General features: G+C 45.2%; 1 protein-coding gene across 5 annotated transcripts in view; it reads left to right on the forward strand.

The window, feature by feature from the left end:
• ARHGEF9 (Cdc42 guanine nucleotide exchange factor 9) overlaps positions 1-21,192 on the forward strand; it is a 277,350-nt gene extending 256,158 nt beyond the window's left edge. For all 5 annotated transcript variants that reach the window (XM_027836028.1, XM_027836022.1, XM_027836035.1 and 2 more), the window contains 3 exons: positions 8,005-8,248; positions 11,003-11,071; positions 20,961-21,192. In XM_027836028.1, coding sequence (XP_027691829.1) covers positions 8,005-8,248; positions 11,003-11,071; positions 20,961-21,142 — 495 coding nt within the window. In that variant the 3' untranslated portion in view covers positions 21,143-21,192. The remainder of the gene's footprint in view (positions 1-8,004; positions 8,249-11,002; positions 11,072-20,960) is intronic.
• The last annotated feature ends 2,070 nt before the right edge of the window (positions 21,193-23,262 follow it).

Here is a 23,262-nt window from a genome sequence, read left to right on the forward strand (position 1 = left end):
AACTTCAACAAACTTCAACACGGATCATGGAGACAGTCACTTCCTTTCCCTGGTCTTCAATATCTACTTTTGTAAAATGAAGAAATTGGACCAGATGACCTTTCAAATCCCTTCCATTTCTAATTATCTATGAGTATGACTTTCTGGGGCAGTGCCGGATGAGCCAATGTCAAAGGCTAGGAGCAAAGTCAAATCATTAGCCAGTCTGGGCCCATAACATACAAACCAGCTGAAGACCAGAATAGAGCCGTGTGAGAGGGAGCTGAAGAAGCCCAGGGTCACAGCTTCCCAGTGAGCTAAACCTAGGTGAATGTTGAAGAGAATAGAAGCACTCATAACTCATCAGACACAGGAGAATCTGGGAATGAAGGTAAAGCCTACTTCTGACAAGAAGCCTCTCCCTGTTACAACAGGAATTGGTGACTGTCTTCCCAGGGAAAGGCCAACTAGGGGCCTCCCCTACTGCTGCAAATGGGCCCAGCTGGTAGAGCTTGTCATGAAGACTATATCTGATAGTTTTCACCATGGAACTATAGACAAGGACTTCCATTTGAAGTCTACAGTAGGCCCCTTTCTGCTCAGTGCCCAAGCACTAAGCTACATCTGTCCACAGTGGCAAGAGGTGATCAGGAAAGACATGGGCATCCACAAGCTGTGCCTTTGGCCTTTGCCTTATCTTTCAGGTGGTCTACCAGTCAAAGCCAGAAGTCCAAAAGACCTTTGCTTCAGGTTTCCTGAGTCTTTGATGATCTGGCCTATCTTCCCTATTTGAATAGAGATGGAAGACATGGGTAAAGGAGAATTGGACATGAGGGCTAACTACTCTCACAAAGGAAATGGATGGTGGAAGTGAAGGGGACACAGACTGAAATGATTACAATCTTCTTGCTAGGGCCCTTGGAACATAGAACACAAAATGTCAGAGCTGGGAAGGCCCTTAGACAATAACGTGCCCAAGCTGTGAAGGGTCCTTAGAAGATAAAATATCAGAGCTGGAGGGGTTGTAGAACACAGAACATCAGAGCTGGGAGGACCCTTAGAACATAGTATGCCTAAGCTGGAAGGGGCCTTAGAACATAGAATGTCAAAGCTCGGAGAGGCCTTAGAAGAGAGAATGTCAGAGATGAAATTGGCCTTATAACAGGGAATATCAGAGGTGAGCCTTAGGACAGAGAATGTCAGAGATGGGAGGCTCCTTAAAACAAGGGATAGCAGAGCTGGGAGGGGACTTAGAATACAGAATGTCAGAACCGAGAGGGGACTTAGAACAGGGGGTATCAGAGTTGGGGAGAACCTTAGAACCCAGAATGTCAGTGTTGGGAGGGGACTTAGAACAGGGGTATCAGAGCTGGGAAGAACCATAGAACCCAGAATGTTGGTGTTGGGAGGGGACTTAGAACAGGGGGTATCAGAGCTGGGGAGAACCTTAGAACCCAGAATGTCAGTGCTGGGAAGGGACTTCAAACAGGAGATGTCAGAGCTAGGAGGCTCCTTAGAACAAGGGATATCAGAGCTGGGAGGGGCCTTTAGAATACAGCATGCTTACGTTTTGAGTGGCCTTAGAACATAGAACATCAAAGCTGGAAGGAACCTTCCATGTCATCTAGTCTAACCCACTTATTTTACAGAAGGGAAAACTGAGATTCCAAATGAGGGAGTGACTCACTCACCCAAGGCCACATAGCTAGTTCACAACAGAGCCTAGACTAGAACTCGGGGCTCCTGGGTTCTACTCTCTAACCGTCCTCTCCTGGTGTTTCCTCTGCCCCATCAGATGTCATGGGGGCCTTAGAGGCACTAACTTGAGACTCCCTGGATAGCTCTCTCCCTTCCTCTCCTCCAACTCACATTTTTTTTCCTTCTTCCCATGGCCCATGCCCTCGGTCTACCAGTGGTACCACTTAATCCCACTGGGGGCCCTCAGGGCTGAAGAGGTGGCTGAGCCCTGGGCTAGATCAGATCAGCAGGTCTCTCTTGCATGCTGATTAAACATGGGGTGCTGGGAGGCCCAAGCTTGGCCCGGCTCCCTTACCAGTCATTCAGGCCAACCTTGCCACAGTAGTGACCCTTCTGTGGCTTATGGTACTTGGCAGAAGCCAATCTCTAGGGCTGACTGGCCCTCCATGGCTGTGCCCGGTTGGCCATGGGATGCTGGTATCGACCTCTCCCTTGCTCTAGTGGGCTTCTTCCCCGCAGGACTGTGCCATAGCCGTTTAACCGTGAACACCAGGCTGGTTGTTGGTAACTGGTCCTTGACCGTTTCACTCCATCACTTCAGTCCCCTGCTTATTAGGCACCCATCATGTGCTCAATGCTTGAGGATACAGAGAGGAAATAAGGCACAGTTCCTGCCTTCAAGGAGCCTACAGTTTAATAAGGGAATGGGACATATATCCAAATAGATATATGCTTAAGTGTAGAGTAAGCAAAAGTACAGTAGGGACCAGGCCAAATGGGACGAGGCATTTGAGGAACAGGGGACCAGTTTCACTTTGGGGTGAGGGTGGTAGAGTTCTGGGAAGACATCACGAGGCAGGTGGTACTTGAGCTAGAACTAAGTGGAAGGGAGGGGCTTTATCAGGTTGGGGAGTGGGAGTCCGTTCTGAGCATGGGGAGTGGCCAGAGCAAAGGTCAACAGGCAGCAGATTCTGGAAATGGGGAATGGAGAGGAGGCCAGCTGGACTGGGGACTAGTAGGAGATTAGGCTAGATGGGCAGATGTGGGCCAACCTCCACTAATGCTAAGGTGTACCTCATAAGGTGGGAAAAATGAGAAATCCAATCCATCCCTTTCTTCTTTGTCCTGAGAAGTGTATCCATGCTTAAATATAATAAGTTGGCAAAAAAAAAAACCAAAAACCTAATCCATCAACAGGCATTCATTAAACACCTACTGTGTGCCAGGTACCATTCTAAGGGCCCCAAAAACAAAAATAAGGCTGTCCCTGCCCTCAGGGAACTTACAGTCTAATGGAAAATCAATGTAACTAAGATGCCCTGTTTTCAATCATTAATAATAATAATAACAACAACAATAATAATATATGGGAAAAAAGCTCATTCCAGTCCACGTTGGCAGAATTTCCTCACTGAGAATTCCTTAAACCAATGAAATCACAAACCTAGGCCAGAAAATAGTCTTAAAAAAAAAAATATATATATATATATATATATATAATGAATGGTAGCTGTCACGTAAATAAATGAAATGCATTACTATGTGCCAAGCACTGTCTCTAGAGATTTAAGTGCTCTGCATCCATCACCTTCTTCCATCCTCCTAATAGCCCATTTTCCAGATGAAAAAAAAAACAAGGAGAAGGGACAGGAAATAGCTTAGCCAAAGATGCATAGCCTAGAACCTTGGGAACCTGCCTGAGAAGGCAGCTCTCAAGCCTAGCACATTCTTCCTTATCTTCTGCTGGATTTATGACATTCATGGAAAGGTGCTCCCACCAGGGGAGGTGCCCAGGTACATGAGTCAGAGTTTCTGTTCTTAGACCAGTTGAGAAGACAGGACTTACACACACAGGCAAAGAGAACAAGTCAAGTCAAACGAACAAGTATTTATTAACTTCTACTCTGTGCCAGGCACTGTCCTAAGGACCAGTAATCCCTGACAGGCCCAGACACCAAGTGCTGTAGGAGCTCAGTGGAGAGAGGGTCTCCTGTGGGCTAGAGTGACCAGGGAGGGTTTTCTGGAGGCCCTGCAACTTGAATTGGGCCCTGAAGGCTGGTCAGGATTAGAAGAGGGAAGGCATTGCAGGCAGCACGAATGGTGTGAGCGAAGGTTTAGGGGCAAGAAGACACCAATTTTGTTCTGGGCCAAAATTTCGACTAATAATATTTTCAGACACAACGGGCCTTCAGGATTCTCTAGTTCCTATTTACAAATAATAAAATTGAAGCCACTGTGCCCTAAAAGACTAGATGGCAGAGAGGAAACAGGCCAGGAATTGGAGGCAGGGGAGCTGGGTTCGAATCCTGACTCTCCCTCTTAAGACTCGTAGGACCTGGCTTTGCAGGACTCGTTTCTCTTAGCAATTTTTAACATCAGAAAGATGCTTATGATAGAAATGACTTATCTGGATGTAACCATGTGAATGAGCTGGATGGGGGGATGGGATTATTTACAATTGAGGAAACTGAAGTGCCCAAACTGAAACAACCAGGAGGCAACTGAGGCAGGACTTAGCAAGGATGTCTTAAAGGCACTGAATTAGAGGAGCTGAGCTAAAAGCAAAACCAGGTGTCGCTGGGCATGCCTGTGCTTTTCCTAACAGGTCAAGAACTGCCTTCTAGAAAGAACCTTCTAGTCAGTTCTTTGCTCCTGCGCCCCTTCCCCCCACCCCGGTCATTGTGGTGTTGTCTAGACAGAGCAGAGTGTATCATATGGACAGAAGGCAAAGCTTTTATGGAGTTGGGCAGCTGAACATCCATCTCTTTCCTCTTATCTCTCCGACCTGTGTGTCTGTGCTGTGGAAGATTAGATTAGTCTGACAGGAGCCCTTCTTTCCCCCCCCCCCCCCCCCCACCCACCGAGCACGCGCGCATGCACACACACACACACACACACACACACACACACACTCACAGAGCTCAGATGATTATTGTAGGGATGCTGTTTGGACGCTTCATCCTAGAACAGATCTATCAGCTTGCACAGGGGTCATACGTGGAAAGAGTCCCTTGGTTGGAGCCCCAATCTGTATGCCCTGTGTCCTCTCTGGGTCTCAGTGAAAGAGGAATGACAGCATATGCTCTACCTATCTCTGTGGGCTTGCAGCTAAATTCAATAGAAATACCAGTTACTCTTTTTTTTTTTTTTTTTTTTTTGGTGATGCTGTTGGGATTAAGTGACTTGCCTAGGGTCACACGGCTAGTAAGTGTCAAGTGTCCGAGGTCAGATTTGAACTCATGTCCTCCTGACTCCAAGTTCTGCTGACTTCCAGTGAGCTCTATCCACTGTGGCACCTAGTTGCCCCTCTGTTACTCTTATTAATTAATGACCACACATAAATGAGTCAGTATTCCAAACTGGGTCTAAGTCTCCTACCCTGCTGGGCCTCTTGTAAACTGGAATATGCCATCTAAGAATGAGCTCTTCCCATCAGGGGACCCAAATGGCCCTGGCTCAGAACAGCTCTTCCAATGCCCCTGGAGAACTGACCTCTTCCCATTGTACAGGCTGGGTGCTTTGGGTGCCAAACTGTCTCCTGGTAGCCTGTGTGCCGCTCAGGTTATTTATAGCTGTGCTCTCAGAGAGGAACGTGGCTGCTGCCGCCGTGATGGCGACAAAAAGACAAGATCAGTTTTTTCCAAAGTATTTCATCAGCACCTGGGGCTCAGGGGTTGACCCAGCTGTGCCAGGGGCCGGCCCTCTCAGATAGCCCAGAGGAGCCCAGCTTTCCTGGAGGGTAGAAGGAATCAAGCTCCACCCATCAGCACTGTCCCAGGTCAGGAGGGCAAGGCCATTGCAAGCAACAGAAGGGGTCTGAGTGACAAGTGTGCTAGGGTCAGTGGAATAAGAAGGTTGGAACTGAGCTGTCAGACATTAATCAAAATGAATGAGCTTTTCAGACACCACCCACTTTGACTGGGAGGCCATAGAAAGCTGGAGTGGAATGGGAGTTGGCTGGCTCAGGGCTGGCCAGTGGAAGAAGCCTGTTGGTTTCCAGATCTCAGACTCCAGTGAGGAAAGTGGGTGCCCCTTCTAGGGAAAGCAACCCCACTAGTCAGGGGAGGTTTGGGGGGACAGGGCAAGGATGGAAGCCATATGATGGGAGGAGCAGCTAAAGAAACTAGGCCTGTTTAAACCAGAGAGGAAGAGAGAGGGGGAGTGGGGAAGGGGAGAGAGATACGAGAGCTGTCTTCAGATGTTTCAAGAAGAGCTTTCATTTCTAAGAAGAAGAACTAGAAGCAATGGGGGCGGGAGGGGGACTTGCAGAGGTAGGTTTCAGCTCAATATAGAGAGAAAATTTCTGAATAATTAGGGCTCTCCAAAAGGAGATTTAGGCTGCTTCATGAGGTAGTGAGTTCTTCATTCTTGGAGGTGTTCAGGTCTGACCACTTGTTGAGGATATTCTAAGAGGGGATCGTTGGTCAGTTATAGATTGTACTCAATTCCTCACCTGCCCCAAGGCGCGGCACGCCTCCCCATCCCCCCAGGTCCCTTCCAGCTTGTAGATCCTATACGTGAACTAGGGAGACAAAATGTCCAACCCTAGCGTGACATTCTCAAGAAAGCTTCATCCTTTATCTTATGACCTGTTCCTGGCCATCTCATCATCTGCTCCATTCCTTTGTCTGTAAGCAAGCTTGCCCATAACTCCCTGGGACAAGTAGGGCATCTGCCCTTGTCTTCCCACACTGTGCCCACTCTTTCTAGCATTTTCATGACCCAGTTGAGCCCCACTCACAATTCCCCAAGTCCTTGAGTTGCCTGGCTCTGGGATCCTGGGAAAGTTAGGGAAGGTAGGAAGCTCTGAAGGCCAGGCACTCTAGTGAGGTAGGTCTCGAGGATTTTGACAAGTTCACCATGTCGGGGTAGGCAATAAGTTTACCAACCTTTAGGCCAAATAAACCATGTCTGCTTCCTACCCTCCAGACAGAGAGACCAGCCAGTGTAGTGGCAAGGGAGACCCATCCTGGCTTTGGCACACACTGGCTATGTGACCTTGGAGTAGTCATTTTTCCCCTTAGCACCTCAAGGTCCCTATCTGGAAAACAAGAGGATTGGGCTAGATGATCTCCTAAGACCCCTTCTAGCTCTGATATTCTGTGATCTACTTCTCTTACCATTGTGCAAAGGATTGACCTTTCTATGTGTTTGTTTTGTTTTGTTTGTTTGTTTGTTTGTTTTTACCAGCTAGCCCCAGGCAAGTGTTTATTTATAAGTGTGTACCTGCCATGCTGTGTACATGAAGATGACGCTGCTGACCCGCCATCAGTAGGGCATACACACACTTTGGGTTCCAGTAGCAGAGGCGGTTTGGCCTGGGCCATTCACAGTCCCCCCTCTGTCTGTGCCTTTCCCCTCCCTCCCAAGCAACTTCGCTTTATAGCTTTGCCATATGCACTTAAGCCCTCTAAGAGTTAGGCAGACAGATAGGCAGGCCTAGATAGGTAGTGCCAAGATTAGCCTTCCCGAGGAGGAGAGAACTGAAGTCCTTAGCCGCTGGGATACTGCTTGGTATCCAGCAATAGGCCTGAGGCCCTAAATGAGGGTTCTAGTACTGGCTTTCACATTTACTGGCCACGTGACCTGGAAGAACTGACTTCCCCTCAGTTTCCTCCTCTGTAAAATAGTAAAAATAGCAAACATCTCTCTAACACTTGAAGATTTGTAGAACACTATACAAATATCTCATTTGATCCTCATAACAACCTTGGGAGGTAGGTGCTATTATTATCTCCATTTTATAGATGAGGAAACTGAGGCAGGCAGAGGCAAAATGACTTGCCCAGGGTCACCTAGCTGGTAAGTGTCTGGGGCCAAATTTTAACCCAGGTCTTTCTGATGCCAGGCCTAGTACTCTGTGCACAATGCCATGTTGCCCCAAAAATTGCCTTAGTAGGAGAAAAACACCTTGTAGACCTAAAAGCTTTAAGAGAAGTGGGAGTTGAGCTCATGATCCTGTAAGCCTCCTCACATTAAGGGACTTGCCCAAAGACACATGGATGGTAAGTTACTGGACATGGACTTGAACCCAGGCCTTCTCACTCCAGGTCCATCACTCTTTGCCCTGTACCCCGTGGCTTCTTGGTGACATGCATGCCTAGGCCTACGGACTCAGTTCATTGTTGGGGGGCTCTATTTTACCTTGGATGAAGGGGCTTAGCCAGGACAAAGCTCACCGGGCCAATGAGGCCAGACCCACCCGAAATGCTTCCCAGGTGTATTCATTCCTAAAATAAGCCAGTGGTAGAAGGTTCCCTGCGTGCCTGCAGTGTGCAACCGCCCCCTTCCCCTCAAACAGAAATCCCTCTCTTGCTTTGCCTCTAGGACCTGATTCGGAGAGATATCCTTTACTACAAGGGCCGCATCGACATGGATAAGTACGAGGTGGTCGACATTGAAGATGGGCGCGACGATGACTTCAACGTCAGTATGAAAAATGCCTTCAAGCTGCATAACAAGGAGACGGAGGAGGTCCATTTATTCTTTGCCAAGAAACTGGAGGAGAAGCTTCGCTGGCTCCGGGCTTTCAGAGAAGAGAGAAAGATGGTACAAGAAGATGAAAAAATTGGTAAGAAACCCCGAAACCCAGAGAGGACAACCAGGAGTAGACTCTGCTTGGCAAGGATGGGAGGGGGCATGAAATTTAGGTGTAAAATGTCTTATGCATATTTTCCAGTGGGGGAATACTTTCCTGCAAAGTACATGGGGGAAAAAAGAGTACATGGGTGGTAACGAGGTATGAGTCAGCAGAGACCTTGGTCAGATTCCTCCTGTGACACTTAGGAGCTGGGTGGCTTAGGGCAACCTTTCTCTGAGCCTCAGTTTCTTCATCTGTCAAATAGTCTGTAACACCTGCACTTCACCAGTGTTGTGAGGAAAACCTTTTAGAAACCTTCTAAGAACTATCAAAATGAGGCTTTGCTGTTGGATCCTATCCTGGCTCTGGCTTTGTTGAGAAGTCCACTCAGACTTAGTCAGTGGTTTCTGTGAAACGAATCATGGCCATGGTGATGAGGACCTGGCTTCTTTCCAGCTCAACTACCACTTTGCTAGGAAGCTTCGCCTGATCCCCTAGCCCCCATTGCCCATTCCCTCCCTCTTTAACAACTGTATTGAACTATCTGGCATTTATTATGTATATGCTAATATGTGCAGAATGATATCTATGTGTATACATATATGTAAACATACGTATATACACATGCATACATATACACATATATACATGCATGTACGTACATATATACAGATAGATAGATAGATAGATAGATGTGGGGGGCAGCCTGATGTAATGAATGGAGAAGTGGCTTCCGAGCAAGAATACTTAGTTTCATGTTCCATCTTGGATGATACTTTTTAGCTGTGTGACCTGGGCAAAGCACCTAACCTCTCTGAGTCCCGGGCAGCTCCTTAGACTCGTAAGTTGCAGAAGAGGTACCAGTCGGCATTGGTAGAGGGAGTTCCCTCTACCACTCAGATCCCAAGTCCAGTCTCATTCCCCATTCTTGGAAATATTCAGGTTTTGAACATAAGCCTGGAGAGTCCTTTTTGGTCTTTCCGTCTCAGCACATGGCAGTTGTGGCAGTGATGGCCCACATAAGCGTCATCTGCATTGTCTCCTTTATTGTCCCGCCTTTAGACAACTGGCAGAAGTTTTTGTGGGCCCCATTAGAAGATAAACCAAATTACTACTATTTGCCATTCTTTGAATTGTGCTTAGAATCTCATTCTCTCTTTCACACAGCTGGAGGGGAGCCTCTTAAAAACAGTTGATTATAGGATTTTTAATGTTCACAATGGCTGCCGCACTGAAAACCTGATCTCCTAGTTGCAGGCTGGGTCAATAATGTAGCAATTATCAATTAGTTTTTATTCAGTGATTGCCAACATGTGGTGTGGTCCTAGATACTATACCCAGAGAGTTAAATGGACCTAATCCCAAACCCTCTGGCTGCTTCTAGTCCAACGTAGGCCTCTTCATCCTACAGGACATTCTGTTGGTGGCATTCGCTTTCATTTTGTAACATTCAGTTTGCAAATAAAGCAGTCAGTAGGCTGTGTTTTGCTCCAAGGGTGCTTCACCTGCTCGTAAGCATGCTGCCACAAAATGGTAGTTGAACATCTTGGTTGTTGGCTCTGAATCACAGAGAGACCGATATTTAACATGAATTTTCTCTAGCTTTAAAAAATATCTTAACTCCTATTTCAACAAATAAACATATTTGGAGCAAGCTTTATAAAGAAACAAGCACATAGGTATAAATTGGTGCCTTTCTCACTAACCGAATTGTTATTAATCATGGCTTAGTTCAATCCTGGTCTTACCTGAACTCTGAGAACAGTCATGACTCCAAGACCTTGGGCCAACTTGGCATTGAAATGCCTCTGGGTTGCTTTTGTCAGTGGCGGCTGACTACCAGAGCTAATGAAAAGGCTAGCTTTAGTTTGCTTTCCTAATACTCTAGACGAGCTTGCCAAGTTCTCTCTTACTTCTTTCTCCTTTCATATGCGGGAAGGAACACAAAGAAAGCCAGCCACAGGTTGATTCTGCCGAGAGTAGACAATTTCCCAAGCCTGGACTCCACCAGTCAGAAGGATTTTCTACTTTACTGTGGGGAGAAAAGGTATTTCAGGCGGTGTTGATTGATTTTGAAAATCTGTTGGATTTCCCTTAGCAGTTGCTAAGTACTACATCTTTTAGGGTCTCTTTCTGATAGAAAAAGAGAAGATAATGTACTACCTACTAGGAGATCCTACATCACTCAGACAACCTGGAAGGCTGCTTTGGCCAAAGTGGCCATCCATCCCCTCAGGTGTCAAAGAGTTCCTCCAGAGAACACATTATCCTCAACACACATTGTCCATTGTCAGGCCCGGACTCAGCTTGGTAGGCTCTGCCTGAGCTTGTGCTTCGCTGGCATGACCTCAGAGAGCCCCAAATGCCTTCTACATCACCCGGAGGAGGCCTGGCAACAGAGGATTTGTAAAGAACCCATTGACAGAAGGTTTTTGATTTTATGGTAACTTAAATTGGTTATAACACCCAGACAGGCAGAAGTTGGGACAAAAGGATCAGCACTGCACCAGGTTTGTGAGGAAGGTTGGGAAGGCTTCCATTTTCATGGCTAATCTGCTGTACAGGCCTCAACCCCATCCCTAACATCAAAAGGAAAGTAGGTCAGCCTTGGGCAAAAGCTTGGCACTGCTTGTGGGGAGGAAGGAGATGTGTCTGGAGGGTGGGCTCCTTGGCTCTCTGTTCTGTTGCCAATGACTCAGGGCAGCTGTCTCACCACAGGTAACTTGTGTGTTTCCTCTGTTTCAGGCTTTGAAATTTCCGAGAACCAGAAAAGGCAGGCCGCCATGACTGTCAGGAAAGTCAGTAAGCAAAAAGGTAAGATCCCCTTTGGTCCAAGCTTGAAAAAATGGGTCAGCAGCAGGACTAGAGTCTTCCTGTCTGGCCTATATTAAGAGAGGTCAGCCACTTGGTGTGTGCCCTTGGAACAAAGGTTTAAAAAGAAAGAGAACGAGTTGAAAACAAACCCAATACATTAACCGAATCTGAGAGAATATGCACTAGTCCACACCAATAGCCCCTATATCTGCAAAGAGAGGAGGGAGCCACATACTCTCAAGTCTTCTCCAGGGTAAACTTGGCTAGTATAGTCAATTGTTATTGCTAGTGTTCTTTCCATTTTTATTGTTGTAGTCATTTTGTATGTTGTTTTTCTTGTTCTGCTGACTTCCCCCGGTGCTTCTCTGAATTCTTCATGTTGGTCGTTTCTTATGATGCAGATCCATTACATTCTTGCCACACACTTTGTTTAGCTAGTCCCCGATTGATGGGCATCCACTGTTATTCCAGTCCTTTGCTATTACAAAAAAAATAGTATTGCTAGGAATATTTTGGTGTACATGAGGCCTTTCTTTTGTATTGTTAGCTTCCTTGGGGTATGTTAGGCCTAGCGATATTATCTCTGGAGCAAAGTATGGACAGATCAATGTATTTTTTAAAAAAAGAAAGGAAGAAAAAAACCCCTTTGTAAACTCATTCAAACTGGGACTCAACTTACACGTTTGCTCATACTGTTAAACATCACTTAGGACAGTGCCGGACACATTTTAGGCACTTATTAAATGTTTATTGATTGATTGAACCAACATTTCCCTAGTTAGGGCAGGAAGAAAGAGACCCTCCTTTCTGTCCCCAGCTTGACCACTGAGATCCACTGTCATGTTTCCCAAGATTATGTGACTCTTAGCTTCATCAGCAGTCACTACTTTCCTTCCCTTATGTTCCCATCTGATCTCCCTTTCTTGGCATGCTTGCTATAAAAAAATGCTCTTACTCCAAGAATCTAGGATGCCAAAACCATGGAAAAAAGCCCTGAATTATTCCCAAGCCCCCTTGATTGAGGGGGCTAAATGCCTATGAATAGCCAATTTCTGATTAAGCTGTTGTATTTACTGTTTATCCTGAGCATTGTCATCTCTCTACCAACTCCTCTGGCAGAGCCATCTGCCCCTCCCCATCTCCCTCTCCAATACTGAGAGGCTTGACTAGATAGAAAAATGAGCACTGCACTTGGTGGCAGAAAACCTGGGCTCAGATCCAGGCTTTGTCAGTAGCCATGTGACTGTGGATAAGTCACTGCACTGCTCTTAACCTCTATTCCTTATCTATAAAATAAGACTCCTCCATTCTAGTTGCTACCCCACTCTCTAACTCGCACTGTCTCTACTCACAGTATCCTCACCCCCTCCCTGCTAGGTTCATTGTCTGCTGGGAAGTTTGCTCAGCTGAGCTCTCTGGGCCTACTCCTTTCCCCAGCTCAACTCTCAACTGCCAGCAATAATTCTCTCTTAAATCCATAGCTGGCTGTCTTCTCTGCTTCCAAGGGTCCCACTCCTCATAGCCACTTCCACTGACTTGCCATATCCAACAGGGGAGAGGGAGAGAAATACTCTCCCTACTCACCTCTAATGCAATGGGTACAGGCGAAGGAGTTATGCTCCACAAGGATGCTTCTTGTCTTGACTGTACCATGATTGCTCTCAAGGCTGGCAAGTTTGCTTTTTTTTTTCTTCTTTTTTTGGCTAGGCAATGGGGTTAAGTGACTTGCCCAGGGTCACACAGCTAGTAAGTGTCAAGTGACTGAGGCCGGATTTGAACTCAGGTCCTCCAAGGCTGGTGCTCTATCCACTGTGCCACCTAGCTGTCCCACAAGCTTGCTTTTTAATGACCACCACTGGCATGGCTAATCTTTAGCCAGCCAGTGGCAAGCTGCCCCTCTCAGTTTCCATCCGGGAACGTTTTTCATACTTTGTAAAGGAATATCAGTGAGTAGACATGCTTTTAAGGACCTGCCCCATTCTGGGATTTCATCCACTGCTGGGGGTGAGGAGATGGAAATCAGGCATCAACTCCCCCATCCCTCCCTCTGTAATAGTACTTAGAGCATGTGGTCTAATGGACATTATGTGTAATGTAATGGACACCAAGTCAGGAAGAGCCTGGGTTCAAGTCTCACCTCAGGACCATCCTGGTTGTGTGACTTGGGGCCCCGGATAGCTCTCTAAGACTCAGAGTTGCAGGCTTGTCACCAATCTGCATTGGGAACAGGGTTTCCTTACTGCAGGTTTCTTAGACCAATGAAATATCACCACTTTCTCCCTCCCCCCACATATACCCACAGTGATAATAATACTTACATTCTCTACCTCATGGGTAGTTGTGAGGAAAATTCTGTGATTGTGAGGGACCTGAGAAATGTATTCAGTCAGCTCTCATTTGTGAAGCACTCACTGTGCCAGGCACTCAGCTAAGCGCTGGAGATACCAAAAAAGGCCAAAAGCAGGCCCTGCCCTTAAGCATCTCACAGTCTAATAGAGGCTGGTTTTACCCAATGCCCTTGGATTTAGAGGGAAACTCTTTTTTGCTCTGAAATCCTTGATCGTAACAGTATCCTCCCTAATCAAGGAAAGCCAGAATTGATTAGGCACCTACCGTGCTCACTGCTATGCAGTGCTGGGTGATAGAGGGAAGAGGGATGTGCTGAAGGACGTGCAAGGTTTTTAGATTAGACCCCCATCCCCACACAAAAGAAGTATCTGGGGTAGTTGCAACATAAAGACAGGAGAATAAACTGCTGTCATAGCAATTGGCACAGAATCTACGTTTGATCCATGCTGCTTAATTGTGCCAGGGGCCCATGCAGCCCAGTTCTGGCAAGGTTCTGCCATGTTGGGAGAGCCTCATCTATGGTCCTAAGTCTGCTTTCAAGGGTAACCTAGATATGGATGAAGAGAAGCATCCATTTCAGAAGTCAGCACACGTGTGGCAGGAGTTGAGATGTTCAGAGACCTTGGGGCCAAGTCTTGAATCTGTCACATACTAGCTGTGTGACCTTAAAAGGCCTTACCCTCTCTGAGCCCTAGCTTCTTTATGTGTAAAATGAAGAGATGGATTCCATAACCCAACTCTAGCCATCAATGTATCTGTGACTCTGTAAGTAGTGAAAAGGGCCCAGATTCCAACCCTCCCTGCTGTTCAGTCATGGTGAGTTGCTCTTTTCTGAGACTTTGGACAGGTCACTTTCCTTCTCTGGGCCTCATGGTTATCATCTGTAAAATGAGGAGAGGATTGGATTCCATGAACCAACAGGCCCCTTCCCCTTCTTGTGTTCCTCTCTGTGTCACTTCTAGCTTTGATCTGCTGTGATGCTTTCCCTAACACAGTCTGACTCCCAGCCTCATCACTTGATTGAAACTGCCCTCCAAAGTTACCAAAGATCTCTTAATTGCTGAGTCCAAGAGCCTTTTCTTGACCTCTTTGCGGCATTTGACATTGTTGAGCATCCCCTCTCTCCTCCTGGATATTGTCTTCTCTCAGGGTTTTCGTGACATTGCATTCTCTTGGATCTTCTCCTATTTGGTCACTCCTCACTTTCTTTTGGGGGCTCTCTCTCTCTCTCTCTCTCTCTCTTTCTCTCTCTCTCTCTCTTTCTCACCTCATCCTGCTTCTATAGGTTCACCTCTATGTGGATAACTGATCTATAGCCCTAGTCTCTGAGCCCTGAGCTCCAGTCCTGAGTCACCAACTCCCTATTAGACATTTCCAACTGGAATTCCATGGAGATCTCAAACTCAACATGTCCAAAACAGAACTCATCATCTTTCCCCCCAAACCCATCCCTTTTCCTACTTTGTTTTTTTTCTGTAGGGGGCACCACCAGCCTTCTAGTCACTCAAGGTTCATGAGCCCAAGGTCATCCTTGACTCTTGAAACTCCCTCATCTTTCCCTCACACCCAGTATCCATTAAGTTGCCAAGTCATGTCAATTCTACCTTGAAACATTTCTCATATATGACCCCTTCTCTCTACTTAACAAAACTACCACCCTAGTTTAGGCTCCCGTGTCCTCTCGCCTAGATCATTGCAACAGCCTCCTAATTGGTCTCCCCATCCCAAGTCTGTCCCCACTCCAGTCCATCTCACATACTTCTGCCAAAGTGATATTCTCAAAGCCCTTAATCTTGACCAAGTCACTCCCCTCCTCAAAAAACTCTAATGACTCCTTATTGCCCCCTTTGAATCTCTCATTTCCTTCCAAGCTCAGCCCAAACATCATCTCTTCCATGAGGACTTAGTTAAAAACAGAAAAATAGATCAATGTACCTTAGAAGAGAAGCAAGTAACAGAAAAAATTGAAGGCAGTTGTCCAGTGTTTGATAAAGCTGGAATACAAAGTACCCTGGAAGACAACCTCCCTTTTTAAACAAGAATTGCTGGGAAAACTGGAAAGCAGTTTGGCAAAAGGTTAGATTGAGATCAGCATCTTCCACCATATACTACAATAAGCTCAAAATGGAGGACCTGAATATAAAGGACCCACCATTAAATAAATTAGAAAAGAACAAAATCAGATACCTTTCATAACTATAGCTGGGGTTGGAGTAGGGAATGGGGAAGAATTCGTAACTGAACAAGGGACAGAGATAAGCATAAGGGATTAATAGGCTTCTGTGGCTACATAAAATTGAAAAGCTTTTGCATGAATAAAATCAATAAAGACAGACTAAGAAGAGAAGTGGTTTAGTGGGGAAAATGCTTTGCTTCAATCATATCTGATCAAGGTCTGCTATGCACGATATGCAGGGAATTGACACAGACACAGAACACCAAGAGCCATTTCCTAAAAGATAAGGAATGGAAGGATATGAATAATTTTCAAAGGAAGATTTGCAAACTATAAATGAGCCCATGAAAATATGCTTCATATCACGCCTAGTAAAAGAAACACAAATTCAAACAACTCAAAGTTCACTTCACTCTATGCCAATTGGTAAAGAGAAACAAAAGATGGGACCAGTCGGTGCTGGAGGGGCTCTGGGTAGATAGGCACACTGATGCACTCTTAGTGGAGCTATGAAGTAGTCTGACCATTCTGATTTTCAATACTCAATGAGGAAGGAAAAGTGATTCAACTATCCATAACCTTTTGCCTTGCAATTCCACTACTGGGTTCATACTGAAGGAAGTCAAAGACAGAAACAAAATATACCAAAATATTCAGAGCAATACTCTTTGTGGTAAAAACAACAGTTGGTGTCCATCAGTTGTGGAATAGCTAAAAAAAAAACCTGTAGGATGTGTATATAATAAAATTTAAATACAATCTGAAATGATGAATGTGAGGAATTCTGAGAAACATGGTAAGATTTGCATGAACTGATGCAGAGAGAAATAATCAGAACCAAGTATACATAATGGCTACAAAAATGCCAAGTAAAAGATCACTAAAAGAAAGTTGAAGTCTGAGTAATGGATGTCCCTGGTATGTCGTAATAGGGATTTCTTTGGCATATAGGTTGGATTAGATGGATGTTGAAACTGTGATTCTGTGCTTTTGTAATGGACAAACCAATTAAGGTCCTGGAGAAAAGAGTGAAGCCCTCCCTCCCTCCCAGCAGAGAGGTGGGGAATTACTAGGGTGAATATTATCAGACAGTGTCTCTGTATAGGATGCTTTCACTTAATGGTTTTCCTTTTTCACAAGGGATTTCACAAGGGAGGGTGGAAGGTTCAGTAGTAACGATGAGGAATGACTGTGATGTAAGGCATTAATAATGTGTGTGTGTGTGTGTGTGTGTGTGTGTGTGTGTGTGTGTGTGTGTACGTGCATGCACTGGACCTGGATTCAGAAAGACTTGAGTTCAAATTCGACCTCAGATACTTCCTAGCTGTGTGACCCTGGGCAAGTCACTTCACCTCTGTTTGCCTTAATCCACTGGAGAAGGAGATGGTAAACCACTCCAGTATCTTTGCCAAGAAAACCCCATGAACAGTATTGACTTTATGTGGTCCATGGGGTCACAAAGAATTAGACACAACTGAACAACAACACACATACATTACACACATACCCACACACACACATATTCTTAGGAATGTTACAGCTAAAAGGAATCTTAGTTCTCTGAGCTGAAAGGGAAACCATTACATATTACATAACCAACAAGTGATCATTTGTCCTCTACTTGAAGCATTCCAATGAGGGGTAACCCATTGCCTGTCAAAGTAGCCATTCCACTTTTAGCTAGTTATAATATTGAAAAGGTTTTCCCTCACCCATAGATAAATGGTCAAAGGATATGAACAGGCAGTTTTCTGATGACAATTTATAGTCATATGAAAAAATGCTCTAAATCACTATTGATTAAAGAAATGCAAATTAAAACAACCTTGGGATATCATTTTACACCTAGCAGATTGGCTAAAATGATAGAAGAGGAAAGCTACAAATATTGGAGGGAATATGGAAAAATTGGGACACTAATTCACTGTTGGTGGATCTGTGAACTAATCCAACCATTTTAGAGAGTAATCTGGAATTATACCCAAAGAGTTATAAAACTGTGTATACCCTTTGACCCAGCAAACCACTACTGGGTCTATTTCCCAAGATGATTAGGGAAAAAGGAAAAGAACCTACATGTTCAAAAATATTTATAGCAATTCTCTTTGTGGTAGCAAAGAACTGGAAATTGAGGAGATACCATCAATTGGGGAGAGCTAAACAAGTTGTGGTATATGATTGTGATGGAATACTACTATGCTGTAAGAAATGATGAGCTCAGTGATCTTAGAAAAAACATGGAAAGACTTACATGAAATAACGAAGAGTGAAATGAGCAAAACCAAGAGAACATTGTACACAGTAACACCAATATTATTTTAAGAACAGCTTTGAGAGACCAAGTCATTTTGACTATTTTAAATACCCAAATTAATGACAAAGGATCTTTGAAGGAAGATGTTGTCTGCATCCAGAGAAAGAACTGGTAAATAGAAGTATGTATAGTATAGATTTACAGCTATGTGCATATTTGTGTCTAATAGTAGCCATCTCTAGAGCAGAAGGGGGGGGGAAGTTAGATAATAATTTTATTATATATGTAAAAGGAAAAGCAAATTGTACATAATAGATTTGAAATTTCACATGCAAGCCTTTGTTTTTCTATTCACTTTGTTATGGAAATGCTTGTTTTATTTCTTAAGTTCAGATTAAAAAATAATAATATTTAATTAATTATTTTTTTTTAAAAAAGGTTTTCCCTTACATTAAGTCTCAACTTGCCTGCATGAACCTTCTACTCATTACTCCTAGCTGTAGTCTTTGGCGCCAAGCAGAACAAGTCTAATCCTTCCACCTCCCATCCTTTCAAATAATTGAGCACAGCTACCAGGTCCTCATTGAATCTTCTCCTTCTGCAGGTTAAACCTTTCCCATGTTTTCAACCAATCTTCATGTGGCATGAGCCCAAGGCCTTTTGCCATCCTGGTTGCCCTCCTTTGGCTAATCCAGATTTATTTATTTTTTTATCCTTCCAGAAATGCAGGGCCCAGAATTGAGCGCAGAGTAGAACAGGATTATCACCTCCATTGATCTGTATCCAACTGCATTAGCTTTTTCAACTGCCATATCACACCATTGACTCATTAAGCTTGCGGTCCATTAAAATCCCCAGGTCTTTTTCAGATAAAGTGTTATCTAGCCTTATTTCCTCCGTCTTGTGCTTGTGAAGTTGATTTTTCAAACTGAACCATGAGATGACATTTATCCCTGTTTAATTTTACCTTGTTAGATTCAACCCATTGTTCTAGTTTGTCAAGCTTCTTTTGCATCCACCATGTTGGTTCTCCCTCCAAGTTTTGTCCTCTCTGCAGATCTGATCGGCCTGCCATCCATGCCTTTATCTAAGTCATCCATAAAAATGTCACAGAGAACAAAGCCAAGGATCAGTCCCTGGGACCTTCCTTACTTCAGGTTGACATCAGACCATTAATGATTCATCTTTGGATCCAGCCATTGACCAGTTCCAAGTCCACTCAAGTGTACCTAGCCCTAATCCAGGGGTGGGAAAACCTGTGGCCTCAAGGCCACATGTGGCCTTAGTCTAGGTCCTTGGGTATGGCCTTTTGATTGAGTCCAAGTTTTATAGAACAAGTCCTTTTATGAAGGGAATTTGTTCTATGAAGTTTGGATTCAGTCAAAGGGCCGCATTTGAGGACCTCAAGGGCCACCACATGTGGCCCTCAGGGCCAAAGGTTCCCCACCCCTGCCCTAATCTCTCCCTTTTTCCCAACAAATTTTGTCAAGTACTCTGATAAACTCTAAGCAAATGTCTACCAGAATTTCCCTGATCTACCTTATCAAAAAAGGAAGTTGTCTGACATGGGCTGTTCTTAAAGATGCCTTACTGCCTCTTTGTGATCCTTCCTTTTTAAAATGCCCCCCTCCCATAATTTTACAGAGGAAAAAACTGAGGCTCAGAGAGAGCATGTGACTTGCCCAGGTTACACAAGATCCAATGATACCGGCCTTCTGGCTGTTCCAGGAACAAGACCTTCCATCTCTTGGCTCTGGGCATTCTCTCTGGCTGTCCTCCATGCCTGGAATGTACCCCCTCCTCTCTGACCATTGACCTCCCTGGCTTCCTTTAAGTCCCAACTGAAATCCCATCTTTTACAGGAAGCCTTCCCCAACCCCTCTTCATTCTAGTGCCTTCCCCATTTTAAATTATCTCCTATTTATCCTGTATAGAGCTTGCTTTGTATATATTTGTTTGCATGTTGTCTCTCCCATTAGATTATAAGCTCCTTGAGGGCAGGGCCTAGCTTTTGCCTTTTTTTATTTTTTTTATTTTTTATTTATTTATTTATTTATTTTAGGCAATTGGGGTTAAGTGACTTGCCCAGGGTCACACAGCTAGTGAGTGTCAAGTGTTTGGTCTGAGGCCGGATTTGAACTCAGGTCCTCCTGACTTCAGGGCCGGTGCTCTATGCACTGTGCCACCTAGCTGCCCCTTGCCTTTTTTATATCCCCAGTGTTTAGCTTAGTGCCTGGTACATAGTAGGTGATTAATAAATGTTTATTGACTGACTGATTAATCCTAGAGCTTAAGCTGGAAAGGACTACAGAAAACAATTAGTCCTACCCTCTCATTTTATAGAGGGGGAAATAGGTCTGGATAGTGGAAGTGACTTGCCTAATCTTAGTTCCAGTATTTGAACCCAGACCTTCTGATTATAAGCCAGGTGTTTTCATCCCTCTGCCATGGTGCTTTCCTTGGCCATCACTGCTTGGATAGATTATCTGGAGGTAGACGTAGTCTATTGCAAAGAATCCTGGCCTAAGAATGAGCTAGCTGACTTGAGTTAAGTCCTGGCCATTTCATCCACTCATTGTATGTCCTTTCTCCTCTCTGGGTCTCAGTTGTCTCACCTGAAAATAAGTTTTCATCCCATAGGGAAGGGAGGGAATAAGCATTTATATAGTGCTTACCATGTGCCAGGCACCGTGCTGCCACGAGATGACAAAGATTGGAGATGAGAAACCGTGCTACTCACCAGCTGCGTGATCTAGGGCAAGTCACTTTTCTCTTGGCCTCACTTTACTCTTCTTTAAAATGAGCATAAAATGGATGGTCTCTTGGCACCCTTCCCCACTCTGATGTTTTATGGACCTCAGTTGAGCGCTAAAAAAGGCCACTTACACCTAAGTTACTACTTTGCATGAAGTCAGGTCTCCAGTTGAGGACAGCATCATGATCTTCGGACAGCACCGTGATCTTCGGACAGCACCGTGATCTTCAGACAGCACTGCAATCATCCGTGGAGCTCTTCACCATAGACAGAGGCAAAGCAGAGGAGCTTTGAACAGGCTACTAATTGAATTGAATTGCTCTTCTCCCCTCCCCTTTTTTTCTCCAACATCTAGGTGCCAACTACTCCCGGGCTGTCCCTCCGGCGTACCCGCCACCCCAGGACCCAGTGAGTCAGGGACAGTACTTGGTGACAGACGGCATCACTCAGTCCCAGGTCTTTGAGTTCTCGGAGCCCAAAAGAAGCCAGTCGCCCTTCTGGCAAAACTTCAGCAGGTTAACTCCCTTTAAAAAATAGCGTCCAGTGGGAAATGTCAGATTTTAAAAATAAATAAAATTATATTTCTAGATGGACCTTTTTTTCGGAGAAGCACTGTTGCTATTAATATTTCCATGCATATATATATATATATACACACACACCCCCTGCGTATGTATATATGGAGAGAAAGAGCGAGAGAGAGAGAGAGTGAGAGAGAGATAGAGAGAGAGAGATGTATTGTAGGACCAAAAATGAGTTTTCCCATGTTTTGGGGAACAAGAAAACCTGTTACTAGATAGGAAGATGTACCAATGATTTCTAATCATGTGATCCCACCTTGCTTTTTTCTGTTCTCTCACTCTCTTTCTTTAATTTAAAAAAAAACAAAACAAAAAACAAAAAACAAACAAAAAAAAAAACCTTGCCTTTTCTTGTGTCCCCCAAATGACTTTCTGGTTACCCTGTGGTTGATTCACTGATCTGTCTTTTACAATCATGAATGTTGTTGTGTTTTGATTTTTTTTTAGACATAAACGATGATGATTTTCTTTGCTGTAGTTGGGTTTAGGGGATGGGGTGGGAGATTCTTTCTCCTCCTCCCCCCTTTTAATTTGTCTTTGGAACCGGAAAGTGTGTGGGGGTCAGCCCCTTTCCTTCTCCCTCTGCCTCTGGCGAATGTTTCTGAAGACTCACCCACCCCTGAACAACATTTCTCCCAGCATCCTCTGTTCTCAGTCGTGCTAGTCAGGATGTGCTCTATTGTACCCTGTGACATTCCGCTAGGTATTTCTATTGCTTTTACTATTTTCTATGTGTTCGGGGGGAGGGGGGTAGTCCCACCAAAACTGGGGGAACATCAGGGTTTTCTGATCTGGAAGATGCTTCCTATCCAATTGGCTTCTGTGCATCTTTGATTCCCCTCTCTGGGCCTGCTGGGTGGCCCCAGGATGTTGCAGATGGAGAAGGTACTGGGGAGTGGGGTGGGGTCAGGACTCCTTCAGCCCCTTGCCTTCTTCTTTGGACTCACTGGTTTGGTTGGAGGGTGTTTTCCCACCCTGCCCAGTGCAAAGTCTTTTTTCTGTATGGTTTCTAAGCCGAGGGCTCCACCCTCTGGGGGCAGGGCTGTTGTACTGTGTGGCTTCACTCCTCCTTCTTCAGCGCTAGTTAAGAAGGGTAGCACCTGCTGTTAGACTGAGGAAAGGGCCCAGCCATGACTTCCCCCCCATTTGTGGGCTGTGGGGGGGCAGCATAAGAGCTGGGAGGCAAGCTCCAGGCCCTTTGCTGGTCAGGGATAGCTAGTGACTTCTGGGCATCTAGCCTGCTGCTCACTGGCCTAGGGAAGGCCTGAGATCCAAAGCTGCCAGTTGCGAAAGATCAGGGAATGATCTGGACAAAGTAGGGGCCTTGGCCAAAGTGAATTAGTTGCAATAACCTATCTGGAGGGGCAGGAGCTGCAAATGTACATTTGGTACCAAATTGCATGGACAATCACACCTTCCTCCTCCCTCCTTCCTTCCCTTCCCTTCCCACACTTTCTTTTCTCCTAGATCCCTCTGCTCTCTCCTCTCTGTATCTCTCTCTCCCTCTATCCTCCTCACTTACTCTCCCTTTCCTTTTCTCCCTGTCTGTATCTCCCTTTCCCTCTATTCCTGTCTTCCTCACTCACTCACTCTCCCTTTCCCTTTCTCCCTCTCTGTATCTCCCTTTCCCTCTGTCCTCCTCACTCACACTCTCCCTTTCCTTTTCTCCCTCCCACCAATATCCCTTTCCCTCTCAGGAAGTCAAGTTTCCATCAACTGACACAGCAAATCTTTACTGAGCACCTGTGTGCCCAAGCCTGTGCTGGGCACTCAGGGAAACTGAGGCAAGTAAGACCTGGTCCCTGTGCTCTGGGAGCTCCCAATCTAGTTGGGGGAGATGGAGAGAGGAGAAAAACATGAAGGACTCTATTAGACTCTGGGGCAAAGAGAGAAGAAGTCCATCCCAAGCCCAGTATCCCTGCTGGTCTAGGAAATCAGGAGTAGGAACCTTGACTTGGCTTCATTCAAAGAGTTATTCCAATTTTGGAGGACCCAGGTTCTCTTCCTTTGGTTTCCCCACTGGGAATATGGCAGGACGCTGTAGGCCAGTAGCCAAGATGCGGGGAAATGGGAAGA

This window comes from Vombatus ursinus, unplaced genomic scaffold (assembly GCF_900497805.2).
Source record: "Vombatus ursinus unplaced genomic scaffold, bare-nosed wombat genome assembly UNPS02004423.1, whole genome shotgun sequence".
Classification (NCBI taxonomy): Eukaryota; Metazoa; Chordata; class Mammalia; order Diprotodontia; family Vombatidae; genus Vombatus; species Vombatus ursinus.